Raw genomic sequence first — 17,771 nt, forward strand, 5'->3', positions numbered from 1 at the left:
TTGTTAAAGTTCTTACTGGGGCAGTGGCACCACACACAACTAAAACAAAAAAAAAGTCAGAGGGAAAAAAGAGCAAACTCGCTGATACATTCTTGTATACAGATACTAGAACTTTCACAAATGAACTGTCAGACTTTGCAGCTCTTAATGGCATTATAGCAAAAAGATCATACTACCAGTCGATTTAATTTTTGATAGCCATGTATCCGTCTCCTGCTCTTGGCCTCTCCCGCCATGAACTCTCTCTGTAGAATCCTTGCCGTCAGTCAGAAAGGTATTATAAGCCTTTTAAAAGAAAGAGGAAACCTAAGATAACCTTCTTATTGGAGGGAAATCTTGCTAAAATTGGATTATGTCTGATGATGATCATTTACAGATGGTAAATGTCACATGCTCCATGACAAAGATATGCAGCCAGATACAAGAAGCGAACAAACTATTTTTTTTTTAATCTGTGTTTTTATTAATGTAGTTTATGATGTCACTAACCTGTAGAGCAGCTTTACATGTAGGTTATTAATAGTGAAAATTTGGTTGAGTCAGCAAAGCCAAGGAAAGTGAATACGAAATTTTAGTTGTGGTGAAATACTAATATGTAATCTAATTCTTGGGAATGATCTTGCTAAATACAAGTTGTCCATGAGACATCATCTAGCAGTGTATTGTCCTACTCCACTGATTAGTGCACAAACTATTGTTTGAAATCCTGTCCTGTTCCCCATTTTCTGCAAGCATTTACCCAATTATTTTATATAACTACAAGTCTTGTGAATGTCTTTTTAAGGAGGTCGGAGTGTCTATGGTTAAGACTGAAGTAGTGGTGCAAAGTACTCTCAGCCATGCATCATACAATGGCTTGTGGAGTATGTATGTCAATGTAGAAGCTTTGTGCTCTAGTGCAAAGGTATTTAACAAACTTCCAGCTAACATAAGGAAAGAAATTTGGAATCTCTATGAATCAGAAAGAAAATTAAAAACTTTCCGCAAGAGCCATTCTGTGTACAAAATACCTGATCTAGATTCAATGACTGAATATATTTGCTTTGTTAGTGGCACATATCAGGCTTTACTGTATGTATGTCAAATAGCAGCACATAATTAGCAGAGCAGTCTCGTAAAATGTTGATAGCCATTTCCTTTGAAAAGCAGTAATGTAACTATGTAAATATTCAGGTATCTACAAAAAACAAACAGCAGCTATATGTGTAATTGACATGTCTTTTGATTTGCTGCATTAAAAATAACTAGCATAAACACAAATAGCACTAAGCAATATAGCCATATTGTTAAAACCTTGTCTTTATTATCTTCCGTTTTGTTTCTTCTTTTGTTAATGTGTGTTTTGACTTGTTTTACACACCTGAAGAATCTTCTATTTCATAGATTAAAAAGGACAGTAAAAAGATTAGGGTTTCTCAGTCCCATTGATAGTGAGGTTGTCATTGATGGATCACCACCTCAGTTTAGGGAGGGATGTGGAAGGAAGTTGGCTACACTCATGCAATATAAGCATCCTGGCATTTGCATTGAACCATTTAGAGGAATCTGGAAAACCTGGATGTGGATGGCCAGATGGGATTTTCTTTGAAATGCCTCCATTGTTTACCACTTCACCATCACACTCAGTTCATTAGAATCTGTAGAATATAAGCAATTATCCTGTTTGAGTGACATGTTATGTTGATTTTTTTGTCCTTTGAGCATATAAGCCGGCCACTGTGGCTGAGTCCGGAACCGTGCTGCTGCTATGGTCGCAGGTTCGAATCCTGCCTCAGGTATGGATGTGTGTGATGTCCTTAGGTTAGTTAGGTTTAAGTAGTTCTAAGTCTAGGGGACTGATAACCTCAGATGTTAAGTCCCATAGTGCTTAGAGCCATTTGAACCATTTTTTGAGCATTTGATGTATCTTATCGGACTTCTGAAATAAATTGGATATTTATTCATATTCATCCCATACAAAATTTCAGTCTTACCATAGTGAGGTAGTATGGATGTCTCAGCAATGCATAGAGCCCTGTTGTGGTTGCATCATCACACAGTGTGTTTTTGTGTTTCTGTATTTCTGGTCCTCAAGATGGATGGCAACTTTTTCAGCATTTGCAGCAACTACAGTCTGGCTGATCGAAGGATTTTGCCTTTTAACATATCCATTATGGCCCTGATATGTTGATGTTACAACATTGCTGAAACCTGTGGAAAACAACAGCCAATATATTTTCAAAGGACATGCCACTACATGATATGGAGAATTGCATCAAACCAGTTCAGACTGAAGACTACAACTTCATATTGGCCTCGTGGAAGTTTGAACCCCACCCCTTGCTAATATGGGTCAATTGCCTTAACACTACACAATTCCACTCAGTATGTTATTATCAAAAGAATAATGTATGTTTTTACAGCTGTTTATGTTGTATATTAAAAATTTTGCAACTATATCCTCGATACGGCTTCTTTCCATATCCATGGTCAGTTGGCTTTGATTTGTCCATGGATAACAGTCAAGAGGTAAATATATGCACGCTGTAACTAATATAATTCATTGTCACTGTTATCAAAATATATTGATGCATTTGGCTTCAAGAAAAAGTCTGATGTACATAGTAAGATTGTCCTCACATTTTTCGCACTTTGCTAAAGAAGTGTTTTAATAAAAGTCAAAAAGTTGCCCAGTGTAACTAAGTTTTGACTTCAGCTTCTGTTAACAAGAGAAAACCCCATTGATAAACACTGTAAGTAAATTGTATGTGAAATTCTCGAAGAATACTGTTTTTAATGTATAAGTAATAAAATGTAGAAACACATGATTACTATATTTACAAAATGGTGACTAGATTCTTTGTAAATAAAAGCAAAACATGTCTGGTGTAAAAACGCTTTAAAAGTGTGTTATGCTTAAGGTGAAAAAACAAGTAATGATTAATATTGCTTCAAACAATGCAGCAGGTGGTGTCGCACAGCAGTTAGCGTCGTTGACCGGAAGCTGCAGATCACCAGTTAAACTTTACCCTCACCATTTATTTGTAATTTATTTTTTCTGGAAGGTGCTCAAAAATTTTTATGTTCGTGTATTCTGGAATGTTCAGTTTGTGTATTAATAGCAATACTGTCTGTCAAATGGTTCAATTCTGTTCTGTTCTGGCTGTACATTGGCCTCCATAATAAATATGCATTTAGTGTTGTATTTCATTGATGATCCTGCTTTAGGATATGAACTTGATTCTGGTTATGCATGACATTGTTTAGTGGAGTCTCTGGGTACTTCAAAACATCTACATTGACATGGCTCCAATTAGGCAACATAAAATCTGTCAAGTAAATGGACAGGAACCAGGATTCAAGCAGGACATCATTCCCAAGTCCATATATTCAGGAAAATGGATCTAAAACAGCACAAACTCAGCTGCATGCTAGGCATGCTTCAGTGTTTTCTGGGAATACTGGTCAGGACCCAAGATAAAGTCCCCAGTTACACAGGTGGAATGACATGTGTTTGACAAAAGTTTACTTTTACATGTACAGCACAACTCAACAGTGGTTTGAGAACAACGAAGAGAACCTCAGTAGCTGGGATAATTTCTGGGCCAAACTGAAAATAATAATTTGGTGACAATTGGCAGCAAATCATGAAGAAACAACAGACCTACACAGTGCGTTTTGGTGCTGTGCCACAGTTTTAATCTTAATACTACACAAGCTGACAAAATATCAGACTTGATGAAAGTTCTTGCAGAAGCTATTCTGGTAACAGCTGTTGTAGTAACCAAAAAATGCAAGTGGTGTCAGCACACTGAGGAAATGCAACAAAATATAGTATGACAGTTGTGGAAGATTAGCATGAACTCTCCCCTCTCATATGCTAGGCTGTAAGAGATGAGATACATTTTATGGGAGCCATAACTCTCCGACCTAGTATGGAAGAAATTGTAGCCATTCCTACAATTATTGGCTGAAACCGGCTTTTGTAGAGAATATTTTCTGTCTTGATTTTATCCAGGCTATATCAGCCCACATTGTACAAGAGAGTGGTGATACAGGATTAAAGTTCAGTTGTTTCTCATTCAGGTAGCTTAGAAGACAACTATATTTACACTTTGTACATCCTGGGCATGTTGTATGCTACTGGAGAGAAAGATGACTAGTTTTGACTTTAGGCATCTCCCATCAAAATAGTTCTATTCATGTCAATAAACCACAGGCAATTGTAATCAACCTATGTGATAAATCTTGTTGCTGTACCCTGCATGTGGTCACTCCCCAACACACTGTAGCCATTTACCTTCACTACAGAAGTACTACTGCTTCCGTAGTTGCCAAATTCAGGAAAACTAATTGAAACAACCATCTAAGGAAGCTAAGCTACCACAGATGAAAATCTTCCATGAACAAATCACAAAGGAGGCTTCTTTTTCTGTAATTTCAAATGCTTATCACCAGATAAAAAAAGACTGTTCCACAATGTAATGCAAATGGGCTGAAAGTCGCGAACTGAAAGTATGTCCAGTGACTGGAACATGTATTACGAGAATAGCTATCAGTGACGGAACACAGCCCTTGCAGACATCACAAGCAGTCATAGGCTGTGGAAGATTAGAGCTCCAGGTTGACAAAGCTATTTCAGCAAGCACATAAAACAAAGATTACAGCTGAAGAGCTGAAGACCGAGTTATCCCGCCATCATCGAGAAGAGTTTCAGACGTGCAAAAAAAAAAAAAAACACCACTCTCAAAAGAAATTAGCATTCCAAGGGTGATCATAAGCATAGTCAAGGAGAATTTTGGATCACTACCACAAGTGGGCACAGTTCATCCTTAAAGGTATGTTTGTAGGGACAGCCAATCCAGTTGAGGAAAGGTAGTGTAATGCCATTGATGATAATGCTCCGCTACCATGACAGACAGTTGAGAGGAAGGAAGCTGATATTGAACTGCCAATGGTATCTGGCCTGACCATGGAGCAGTGTTGGTCATTTTTAGCCATTTTGTGCCAGTTTTTGATTGCTTCGAAATCCAGAGTGGAGAAAAGACAGTCCAAGCAGCTATTGGTGAAACACCTTATCAAAACTGGGGATCATCCACCAAGTACCTATTACTCAGGTAGGGTGTCACCTGTGATAATCCAGGAGAAAGTGGAGATGATGCTTCAAGGTGGCATGGAACCTTCTTGTGAAGGAGTAGGATGGCACATGGAGTTTCTGCATTGATCACCAACAGCTAAAAGCAATCACAAGTAACAATGTCTACCCTGTGCTGTGCATCGATGACTCCCTAGACTGCTTGAAAGGAGGGAAGTATTCCTAAACTTTGGACATGCAGACAGGCTGCTGTCAAGTTCAGGTTGAAAAATCTAACTGGGAAAAGACTGCCTTCATAACATATGTTGGCCCGTAAGAGTTAAAAATCCACCCCCCCCTTTTTTTTTTTTACCTGAATCCATTAAAGTGCCTCTCTTGCCAAAGAAATAAAAATCTAGGGGCACCCAACGAATTGAAAAGGAGGGCAATCAAAGATTTTCCAGTTCCTTGATACATTCATGATTCAAGTTTTCTCAGAATGTGCTTGTATTGCTGGCAGCTTATAAGACTTCTGCACCAAAGCACATCCCTAGCAAGAACTACTGCTGAGGAACACCAAATTTTCCATGAATGAGATGCATCCTTAAGGATGTGCCATCATCTGCTCCAGTCCTGCCATTGTATAATGAGAATCCCAGAACTTCACACTAATGCTAGCCATTTTATCATAGTTACATTTCTAATACAAATTCAGGAAGGTGCTGAATAGATGGTAGCTTACACTTCCAGACTACTCTCAAGCCTGAGAGGAGCTACTCTTCAAACGAAAAAGAGGGCCTTGCAGCGCTGTAACAGGCATTCCGGTCCAAGATGCAGGAGACGGCGGTTATGTGTGTATGGGGTGTGCTTGCTTGTGTGAATGAATGTGTGTTTCCTTTTCTGAAGAAGGTTTTGGTCAAAATCTAAACGTGTAAAACTCTTTTCAACTCAATTGCTTTGAATGCCTGACAGAAGCCGTGTTTAATTATTACATATTTGTGAACAGTATGCACATGGAGGAATATAATTGAGTCATCACCAAGTGGTTTGATTAGATACACACCTGCTTACACCCATGATGGAAAATGTTTTGAAATAATAACCTCCACCCCCTCCGCCAAAAAAATGGGAATGGATAAAAAATTAAAAACTCACTTATGAATGCTACCCAGCAGAGTAGTTGGGGTTTGAATACTTATGTTACTATCCTGTTTTTAATTTTATGAAATCACTTTCTCTGAATTACGCATACTGATGAGGCATTAAATTCAATCCTTTCTATTTTGGAAGTATTTTTGCATTTGAAACCATTCTAATGAATTTCTTTGCTGGCCGGAGCACTTCACCTCCATAACAGATTTTTTTGTCATCTTCAGAACAGCTGTGTCTCTAGAAGCAATGTCTGCATCTTGATTTTTATCTCATTAGCAATCTGATCTTAATTTACAATAATTTAATCACACTTAGTTTCTACTTTCCCTTCCACAGGCTTTTTCTGTGTAATAATAATTGTCTTAATTAGGAGACTCATGCTTTTTTTGTCCTTTATTTCTTTTGTTTCCATTTGTACTGTGTCCCTTTGTTTGTTCAGCTCTGCTGCTATCCTATTAGTAACAGAACATTATTACACACAATGGGATTTGTATCATGACCGTTAGTCCACTGTTTCTTTCAATCACTTCCTGCACATTGATTTTCATTCAAATTTTGAAGTTGTGTTTCTTAGTACTCAAGATACCTGCATCTTACCTTTTGATTATACATTTTAAGGGTGGTAATTCTTCTGAGAAACCTGGAATTCTTAGGGAATTAATTTTATCTGGAAAAATCAGGGGAATCTTAGGGAATTTCAAAAAATCTCGGCGAATTCTGTGGTTTTAACCTAGCATTGAAATGGAATTTTATTAAGTTTCATAAATTTCAAATTTTAAAATGCTTACTATCTAGAAGTATGTTAATTATATGATTATTAGTCCCTATAAACTATCACTATTTAAAAACTGTGGTTAAATTACTGCTTATTGCTGATACATAGTTGAACTAAGAGGAAAGAGTCTTTATTGTGTTGTGGTATGCTGCACCCCATTCACCATTAATTTGTCAGGAGCCTCTTGACACCATCTTCCTACTCACACCTGGAATTCTCAGAGAACTCTTTTTTCCGAGTTTGATTGGCCACCCAGATTCTTTCCCCTGTCTGCCAATGAAATAATTTTTATAACTTCTGAAAGCTTGATGTTGATTACTGTTCTTAACTTCTTATGTATCGTATAGTCATAGTTTTAATGAACGATACTAGCCACTTATCCCACCACAAATATTGTCTGCCTACTTTTATTTTAAAAAAAAATTGAATACAAAAAATGTTTTGAAAGTATCATATGTTTTATATTTACAGATGTTTGTCAAGTAGAGACTTTGCAACTAGGGGATCAGGACCAAGATGTTGAAGATGAAGAATCTACACCAGTATCTCCACCAACCCCAGTCAACACCTTGGCCCTTGCTGTGGCACCATCGGCTGATTCAAACTTCATCACACTCAGCTCAAATGTAAGTTAATTCCACAGAATTTTATTACAAGTTCATCACCGTGAAGATTCACCTCCAAGATTGAGAGATGTCATAATGTGAATGACTCTCTGAAGTGCTGTGAATAACTCCTCCCCACAATTAAATAGAAATTATTTCTTAGATGAAATTGTTAAGTAAATTCACTCACCTGTACTCCAGTCCACTACTGTTGCCTACACTCTTTTATTACTTTCTCTAAGATGACATTGAACAGAACACATGAGAGAGGCCTGTCTCAACCACAAATGTTTCTGATGTGGGTCCTCGGAAACATAATGCTGCCTTTGCCCTTCCATACAAGCTTAGATTAGATTAGATTAGATTAATACTTGTTCCATAGATCATGAATACGACACTTCGTAATGATGTGGAACGTGTCAGGTTAATGAAAGATGTCTCTACAAGATATTACATTACACAAAATATTGCATGACACTAATGCTTAAGTTAGTTTTTTTTCCCTCCCTTAATTTATATCTAAAAATTCAGCCAATGAGTAGAAGGAGTTGTCATCTAGAAATTCTTTTAATTTATTTTTAAATGTTGGTTGACTATCTGTCAGGCTTTTGATGCTGTTTGGTAGATGACCAAAGACTTTTGTGGCATCATAATTTACCCCCTTCTGTGCCAAAGTCAGATTTAACCCTGCATAGTGAAGATCATCCTTTCTCCTGGTGTTATAGCTATGCACACTGCTATTACTTTTGAACTGGGCTGGGTTATTAACAACAAATTTCATTAGTGAATATATATACTGTGAGGTTACTGTGAGGATCCCTAGATCCCTAAATAGATGTCTGCAAGATGACCGTGGGTGGGCTCCAGCAATTATTCTGATTACACGTTTTTGAGCAATGAATACTTTTCTACTCAACGATGAATTACCCCAGAATATGATACCATACGAAAGCAGTGAATGAAAGTAGGCATAGTAAGCTAATTTACTGAGATTCTTATCACCAAAATTTACAATAACCCTAATAGCATACGTAGCCGAACTCAGACGTTTCAGCAGACCATCAATGTGTTGCTTCCAGTGTAACCTCTCATCAATGGACACTCCTAAAAATTTTGAAAATTCTACCTTAGCTACAGACTTCTGTTCAAAGTCTATATTTATTACTGGAGTTGTGCCATTTACTGTACGGAACTGTATATACTGTGTTTTATCAAAATTTAAAGAGAGTCCGTTTGCTGAAAACCACTTAATAATTTTGTGAAAAACATCATTTACAATTACATCACTTAGTTCTTGGTTTTTGGATGTTATTACTATACTGTATCGTCAGCAATAAGAACTAACTTTGCATCTTCAATATGGAATGGTAAGTCATTAGTGTATATCAAGAACAGTAAAGGACCTAAGACCGAACCCTGTGGGACCCCGTGCTTGATAGCCCCCCAGTTTGAGGAATCAGTTGTTGTATTAACATTACATGAACCACTTATTTCAACTTTCTGCTTTCTTCCAGTTAAGTATGAATTAAACCATTTGTGCACTGCTCCCCTCAAACCATAATGATTTAGCTTATCTAAAAGAATTCCATGATTTACACAGTCAAAGGCCTTTGAGAGATCACAAAAAATACCAGTGGGTGATGTCTGGTTATTCAGAGCATTTAATATATAGCATTTTCTGTTGAAAAGCCTTTCTGAAAACCAAACTGACATTTTGTTAGTACTTTATTTTTACATATATGGGAGGCTACTCTTGAATACATTACTTTCTCAAAAATTTTTGATAGAGCTGTCAGAAGAGAGATTGGGCGATAGTTGTTGACATCCGACGTATCCCCCTTTTTATGCAATGGTTTTACAATGGCATATTTCAGTCTATCGAGGAAAACACCCTGCTCCAAAGAGGTATTACATATGTGGCTGAGAATCCTACTTATCTGTGGGGAACAAGCTTTAAGTATCTTGCTGGAAATGCCATCAATTCCGTAAGAGCTTTTACTTTTCAGTGAGTTTATTATTTTACTGATTTCAGAGGGAGAGGTTAGTGGAAATACAGTTGTTTCAAACTGCACAGGTATAGGCCTCTTCTATTAGAAGTCTTGCCTCTTCTAGCGAAGATTTAGATCCTACTTTCTCCACAACATTTAAAAAATGATTATTGAAAATATTTCCAATTTCAGATTGTTTGTTAGTACACTTGTCATTCAGTTTTATGACACTAAAGTCTTCCTGTGCTCTTGGTTGCCCTGTTTCCCTTTCAATAATATTCCAAATTGCTTTAATTTTATTATCAGAGTTACTGGTCTCAGACATGATACACATGCTTCTGGACTTTTTAATTACTTTTCTTAGTACCGCACAATAGTTTTTATAATATTGAACAATTTCGGGGTCAGTACTCCCTCTCGCTGTTAGATACAGTTCTCTTTTACGGTTGCCAGATATTCTTATTCCTTTAGTTAGCCAAGGTTTTTTATATGTTTTCTTGGAATTATGTTTCACTATTTTCTTGGGAAAACAATTTTCAAATACCCTTAAAATGTATCGTGAAATAAGTTATATTTCAAGTTGCATCATTCTCACTAGCTTCTCAGAGATTCTGAAGTCTTGCATTCTATAGGCTATTCCTGTGGATGGTTTCACATGCACATTGAAAATCGACGAACAGGCTGCAGATATCTTTATCATATTCCCAGTGCTTTTCAAACAATTGTCTTAGTGTGAAAATGTGATCTATTGTCGATCGGTTTGGTCGAAAGCCAATTTGGTACTCCTGTATGTTGTTCTCTATGAATGGTTGAAATTTTCTGAGGATAATGATGGACAGTGCCTTACGTGTTACTTTCAACAAGCTGATTCCTCTGTAGTTACCACATTCCATTTTGCTTCCCTTTTTGTATATTGGAGATATTATAGCCAATTTCCATTCTTCTAGCAGTGTCTCCTTCTCCCATTTCAACTGGATCAATTTATATATCTCTAAGTGTAAGTTCTCACATCTCTCCTTCCTTAATTCTGATGTTATTCTGTCCTGGCTGTCGATTTAGCTACTCAAGACAGTTTTCGGATAATGTGTTCAAAAGTAATTCACACAACGGCTTGTCTGTACCAACTGTAATGAATCCGTAGACATCCCAGTCTATACTAGGTAGGTTGAAGTCGCCTCCGACTAATATAGCGTGATCTGGGTACTTCTGCGATACACCCTCACTAAATATTTCAGAACTTCCTATCTCAGGGTTCAGCCAAGTCTCAGTCCCGAAAATAATTTGCGTGCCACACGCTTCCTGGAGGGCATTAAATTCAGGAACTTTATTCCGAACACTTTGAAAATTTACTGGTAATATCATGATAGCTGAAGTGTCTTTTCACTGAGCGCGCCCTGATTTCTCTGCCTGCACGTCGACTGGTGAGTGTTCATCAGGACATCTCACACTACTGCCTAGCCTAAAAAAAACCATGTGCACACCACAAGTACTCTGCCACCCGAGTAGCCGCTTCCTTTGTGTAGTGCACCCCTGAACTATCTAGGGGCATCCTACAATTCCCCACCCAATAGCGCAAGTCTAGAAATCTGCAGCCAAGACCATCACAGAGTCGACGAAGCCTCTGGTTGAGACGAGTCGACGAACCCTCTGGTTGAGACCCTCCACTCAGCTCCAAACCAAAGGACCCTGAGCCACTCTGGGAATGATGTTGCAAATAGAGAGCTCTGCTTGCACCTCGCATGCGAGGCCAGCGGTCTTCACCAAATCTACCAGCCACCCGTACGAACTGAGGATCGCCTCAGAACAAAGGTGGGGGGGGGGGGGGGGTGTTGGGACCTTGCTGTTCATATTGTATGTCAATGTTCCTGCAGGCAATATTAAAAGTAACCTCAGACTTTTTGCAGATTAAACCCTTATCTATGCTGAAGTACTGTTTGAAAGAGTTTGCATAAATATTTAGTCAGAGCTTGATTAAGATCTCAAGTGTTGCAAAGATCAGCAATGTGCTTTAAGTGTTCGAAACTGTAAGATTGTGTACTTCACAAAATGGAAAAATGTAGTATACTATGTCTATGATATCAATGAGTAACTGTTGGAATCAGCCAACTCATACAAATATCTTGGTGCAACACTTTGTAGGGATATGAAATGGAATGATCAAATAGGCTCAGTTGTGGGTAAAACAGGTAGAAGACTTTGGTTTATTGGTAGAATACTGGGTAATTGCAATCAGACAAGGGAAATTGTTTATAAGTTGCTCACCGAGTGAGGTGGTGCAGTGGTAAGCACATTGTACTCGCATTCAGGACAACAGCTCAAACCCACACCCAGGCGTCCTGATTTAGGTTTTCCATGATTTTTCCCTAAATCACTCCATGTAAATGCCTGGATGGTTCCTGTGAAATGACACGGCCGACTTCCTTCCTCATCCTTTCCTAATCCAATGGGACCTTTGACCTCGCTGTTTGGTCCCCTCCCCCAAATCAACCAACCAACAAATCATTCATGCAACTGGCTCTAGAATATTGCTCAATTACGTGGTGCCTATACCAAATCGGACTAACAGAGGATACTGAATGTTTACAGAGAAGGCAGTGTGAATGGACACATGTTTGTATGATCTGTGGAAGTGTGTCACAGAGATCCTGAAGAAACTGAACTGGAAGACTTTGAAGATAGATGTAAAGTCTGTTAACCAAATTTCAAGAACTGGCTTTAAGTGGTGAATCTAGGAATATGCTGCAACCCTCTACATATCACTCACATAGGGACTGCGAGGATAAGATTAGAATAATTACTGTATACACAGAGGCATTTGAACAATCATTCTTCTCATGCTCCATACATGCATGGAACAGGAAGAAACCCAATAACTGGTCAATAGGACATACCCTCTGCCATGCTTTTCACAGTGTTTTGCAGAGTATAGATGTAGATGTAAATGCAAAGGGTGATACAGTATAAAATGATACTGAGAAAATTATAACAGGATGGAATGAGGGGCCGGTTCTTAAGTTCAGCAGGTGTAATTCCCAGTATAGCAAACAAAAAACATGTAAAACATAAAATAATAATCCTATGTTTTGCATCTTGCATGATCTTACTTCAGTGAAAAAAGAGGGATTGTTTGGAGAGACTGGGAGGGATTGGCTGTGGCAGGTCACTCAGACGTTATATGGGCAGGAGCCATCCTTCTGGAGGAAGACCTGACACAAAATTAAAGGAAGAGCTGTAAGAAGTCAAAGATAATACTTTGGTAATCACTTTGCCATCTTCATTTCAAAGGTGATAGGGGGTAGTGTGAGAAGTAAATAATTATTAGAAGAGGAAGAGAAATGAAAGGTGAAAAATATAATACAGGTAAGAAATAGGGAAAAAGTTGGAAGAAGAGAGAAGGGGGATAAAAGTAAACATAAGTAATAAAGCTGTACCATATGGAGGAATTGGAGGTGAGGGTATTAATAGAGGCTAAATCCAGAAAATGGTGATATATATTCAGATAATTATATTCGTGTCTGGGTTTTCTATTGATCCACTTTGCAAAATCCTATTAGAAAGAAATATTGCATTGTATATTATCTCATTACACACAGTTCCTTTCTCGGCACTTTTTTATGGGATTGTAAGCCTTCTCATGCAGAAGTCATGCTTTTTTGTGCTCAACAATTTTCATTCTTTTAATGGGATATACTGATGCTACAGTGTTCACCTTACTCTAGGGATATACTACAACCCCCTACATATCACTCATATAGGGATTGTAAGGATAAGGTTGGATAGAATAATTACTGCACGCAGAGAAGCATTCAATCAGTCAGTCTTCCCATGCTCCATATGTGAAAGGAACAGGAAGAAACCCTAATAACTGGTACAATGGGACGTACCCTGTGCCATGCACCACACAGTTGGTTTGCAGAGTGTAGATGTAGGTCTTTGGTAAACTTGTGTAGACAATGTCATGAAACCAGCTAAGTGCAGAGTCTGTACACCTTGCACATTTATTAATGTGTATAAGCAGACTTCCAGTATTTCCTTTGCATATGAGTAAAATCACGTGTGTCAGGTAAATTCACTTCTAAAAACGTAAGTCCAAATAATTCTACATTTGTGCTTTCTATAATTTTGGCAATGGTATCCTCTGTGAAAAAAAAATGCTCAACCCAAATTTTGCTGTATTGCTACATTAATAACCACATATTTTTGAAAATTTTTGGAAGTTACAAATTATGTAAGTATAATATTTCTAGAAACTAAAGAACAAGCAGCCATTGTAGTGGGGAACTGGTCTTTCCCAGAAGAATGCTACAACTGCTGCACAGAATGAGTAAGAATCAGTTTCCCAACTAGCAGTGCATACAGCATAAAGTGATGATGATGATTGGTTTGTGGGGAACTCAACTGTGTGGTTATCAGCACCCGTACAAATTCCCAGTCTTTCCTCACTCCAATCTCACCACTTTCATGAATGATGATGAAATGATGAGGACAACACAAACACCCGGTCCCTGAGTGGAGGAAATTCCCAACCCAGCTGGGAATCGAACCCGGGACCCCATGATCCAGAGGCAGTAACGCTAGCCACTTGGCCTCATGTTGCGGACATAGTGTACAGTGATTTATGTAGATTCTGTTTTTGTGTTTTTTCTACCATTTGTTATATTAATTACGAATTCTGTATTCCATGATGCGTTAGCACATTTAGTGGTAAGAAAACACTCTCCTTGCATGACAAAACATTGTGTCACCAGTAATTCGAAACATGCACTACTGAAAAGGCAGGATAACCATGTGAAACAGCTTGTCAGTGCTTGTTGTAATGTAGCTGGGTCAACAGTGTTGGGACTCGATTAGAGTATAGTGAGTGTTGTGCGTAACATATTTTGTAGTAAATCAGCAATTGTGATTTAATGTAGAGTATATTATAACTATACCATCATGTTCCTCCTAGTATCAAATGTCAGCTTTAATTTGAAGAATGAATTTCTGGGAATGTACGTTTGGAGCAGGGGATTGTATGGCAGTGAACCATGGGCTGTGGGATATCCAGAAAGGAAGAGAATCATAGTGTTTGAGTGTTAGTGCTATGGAAGAATATTGAAAATTAGGCAGACTCATAGGATAAGGAATTACGAGGTGTAGGTGCAACAAAGAAAGGAACATTTGGAGATTACTGATGAGAATGAGGGACAGGGTTATGGAACATGTGTTAAGACATCAAGAAATAACATCCATGGTACTGCATGGAGTTATAGAAGATAAAAACTGTTGCAGAATACATAGATTGCAATATATCAAGCAAATTATTGAGGACATAAAGTGCAAAGGCTTTGCTTATATGAAATGGCTGGCACAAGAAAGGATTTCGAGGCAGACAACATCAAGCCACTCAGAAGACAGTACCGTACTTACTTGAATCTGAGCCCCACTCGAATCTAAACTGCACCTGAAAAATGAGACTCGAAATCAAGGGGGGGGGGGGGGGAATCCCGAATCTAAGCTGCACCTGAAATTTGAGACTCGTAATTTCAAGGGGAAAGAGAAGTTTTAGGCCGCAACTCCAAATCGAAACAAAGTTGGTCCGTCGTAATATGAGACACAATTTAGGTCGAATGAATGATGATACAGCTACAGTAGTTTGGTTCAAGTCGTAAGCTTAGCAGTTAAGATTTACCATTGCTATGCGTCAGGCTCTCCGACCGTATTTATACGGTTACCCTTCCTTTTTCACGTGCTTCGTATGGTTTGAATTGATTGCTTATTTTTCTCTGATCTGATAAGTGTCATTCTCTTTGTTTTAGGTGTTGACATCACTCTTAGCTGAAAATGCATTACTGTACTGTGTCATGTATTGTTTGTCACATTCTGATAATGTGTGTTTACGACCTGTCGCCGCTCGCGGCATGGATTGCTTTTGTGCACGCTACCGCCGCTTACAATTAAAAAACAAAAGAGAGGAATCGTCTCATTTGCAAAACAATAGCAAGAGACTGCTGTTTGTTTTTACTTACACTGCTGCTTTCTTTGATAATGATCAACAAGAACCAAATAATAGACTGCGTATGATAGAAGATGTTCTGAACGAGAGTTTAGCGAAAATTTTTCTCCGTTTGAAAATCTTTGCAGAAGCCTCTTCAGTACATTATATTCTGCACAGAAATTAGAGTCATTTTAGATTTAAAAATCTAGTCAATTGCCGTGCTTCATTTCTGACTGTACCACTATTAGGCATAAGAATAATACAAATATAAACATGACATGATATGTATATTCTTCCTCGTTTGCTGTTGTCTCACTCAAGTTTCATAGTTTATTAGGTAGGTAGGATTTAAATGAGATAGCAGCACACACGAAACAATACATGGCAAAATATTTATATTCGTATTATTCTTATGGTGAAGAGAATACTGCATGTGATTCACAATACATAAAAGTTCCTATTAGCAACCATCTCTTCTCACAAGTAGGAAAAAATTCAGAACGTAGAGTTCTGACAAACACCCCAAACGGTCCTGCCAGTCGGATTTTCGTAGTACATTGAAATGCTGCTACATTTGAAGATGAACAATACGGAATTTGTATTTACTTCATTGGATAATTTATGAAAACGCAGTGGTTGAAACTCGGAGCGGAGAAAAAAGCTCATCTTCCACCTTTTTTTAAATTTATTTACTGACGCAGAGGTTTTGGCGCCAGTATTTATCTTTGCGTAGCGCTACATATATTCGACGGCAGAAGTTAGTTGTGGCAACACCTACCAACATTTTTCAGAACTTCCACTTACTTTGCACTTGATTCTAAGCTGCAGGTGGGTTTTTGGATTACAAAAACCGGAAAAAAAGTGCAGCTTCGATTCGAGTAAATGCGGTATACTTTATGCATTTATTGGACATTGTCACTGTTTTTTAGTTTGTTACTTGAGAGTACTTGTTAATGCCAGTAACCTCAAGAAGGGTTCCAATTAGGTTTGGCAAAGCATTAACTTGTGTGCTAGGGTTTTGTGTTGTCATGGTAGAAATCTTTTTGTTTGGTTTTTATCATTTCAGTTAATAAATGGAACTGGAAATTAACCAGGAAATTAAAAAAGACTCAGCAACCTTCGTTCAACATTATTTGTGTACTGTTCTCCAAAACATTGCACTAGCCCCAATTTCATGTGGTTCTGGGAAAGCGAATGAGTAAATTCTTGTTCATGAGCAGCTGTAAATCGCCCTGACTACTGTCAAGTGATTGGAAGCTGCTGTGTACAGGTACCTATGGATGCTGTATCCTCCACAGCAAGTGTAGGATCTATCACTAGTATTTCACTTGACTATGAGTGGCTTATTAATGGTAGGTTCAGGGCCCCTGTACAGAGAAGGCAGGGTTCAGGAACTTAGGGTATTAAACCACTCCCCTTACATGAAGATGGGGGGGGGGGGGGGAAGGAGGGGGGAGGAATTTCATTGCTATGGGCGGAGCTTGTGTAGTATGTATTGCCAACGCTCTGCATGTATAGCGCAACTCATTGCCAACATAGTGCAGCATGTGTTGTTGACCTGACTTGTTCTGCTCATCTGTGGTGATTGTTTTTGCTATTGCTGTTTTGTTCTTGGTTCATTTTTTGTAATGGCAAGTTTAAGTGAATAAGTGCAGCTGTGAAATTTTGTTTTCTACTTGGTAAAAATGCTGCTGGAACTGTTGTAATGTTGTAAACAGTGTACCAAGATGAGGCTATGTGAAAAACTCAAGTATACAAGTGGTTCACTCAATTTTAAAAATGGCAACATGGCGACTGATGACAAACCTCATTCTGGACGTCCATCAACTGCCCAAATCAACAAAAATATTGGGAAGTTTATTCAACATTGGCTCCCCCAGATCAAACCATCAATCAAATGTTTTATTTGGAAGTTTTGAGAAGATTGAGCAACAGTATTCATCAGAACAGACCTGATTTGCAGCAGACAGGAGACTTCCAACACGACAGTACACCTGCACACACAGCCTTTTCTTAGACACTTACTCACCTTATCTGGATCTGTGTGACTTTTTCTTATTTCCACACATGAAAAAGGGCATTAAAGGGCACTGATTGTCAAGAAAAAAAGAGGGAGGAGCTGTCAGCCATTTCTAAAGATGACTGCAAAAAATGTTTTGAACAGTGGAAGCACCAGTGGGACAAATGTATTAGTTGTAATGGAAAGTACTTTGAAGAGGAT

At 38.2% G+C, this 17,771-nt stretch overlaps 1 protein-coding gene across 1 annotated transcript in view; it reads left to right on the top strand.

The window, feature by feature from the left end:
* The window catches only part of LOC126281252 (protein king tubby), a 47,054-nt gene that overhangs the window by 858 nt on the left and 28,425 nt on the right, over positions 1–17,771 (top strand). The window contains exon 4 of the mRNA XM_049980044.1: positions 7,452–7,606. Coding sequence (XP_049836001.1) covers positions 7,452–7,606 — 155 coding nt within the window. The remainder of the gene's footprint in view (positions 1–7,451; positions 7,607–17,771) is intronic.

This window comes from Schistocerca gregaria, chromosome 7 (assembly GCF_023897955.1).
Source record: "Schistocerca gregaria isolate iqSchGreg1 chromosome 7, iqSchGreg1.2, whole genome shotgun sequence".
Lineage (NCBI taxonomy): Eukaryota > Metazoa > Arthropoda > Insecta > Orthoptera > Acrididae > Schistocerca > Schistocerca gregaria.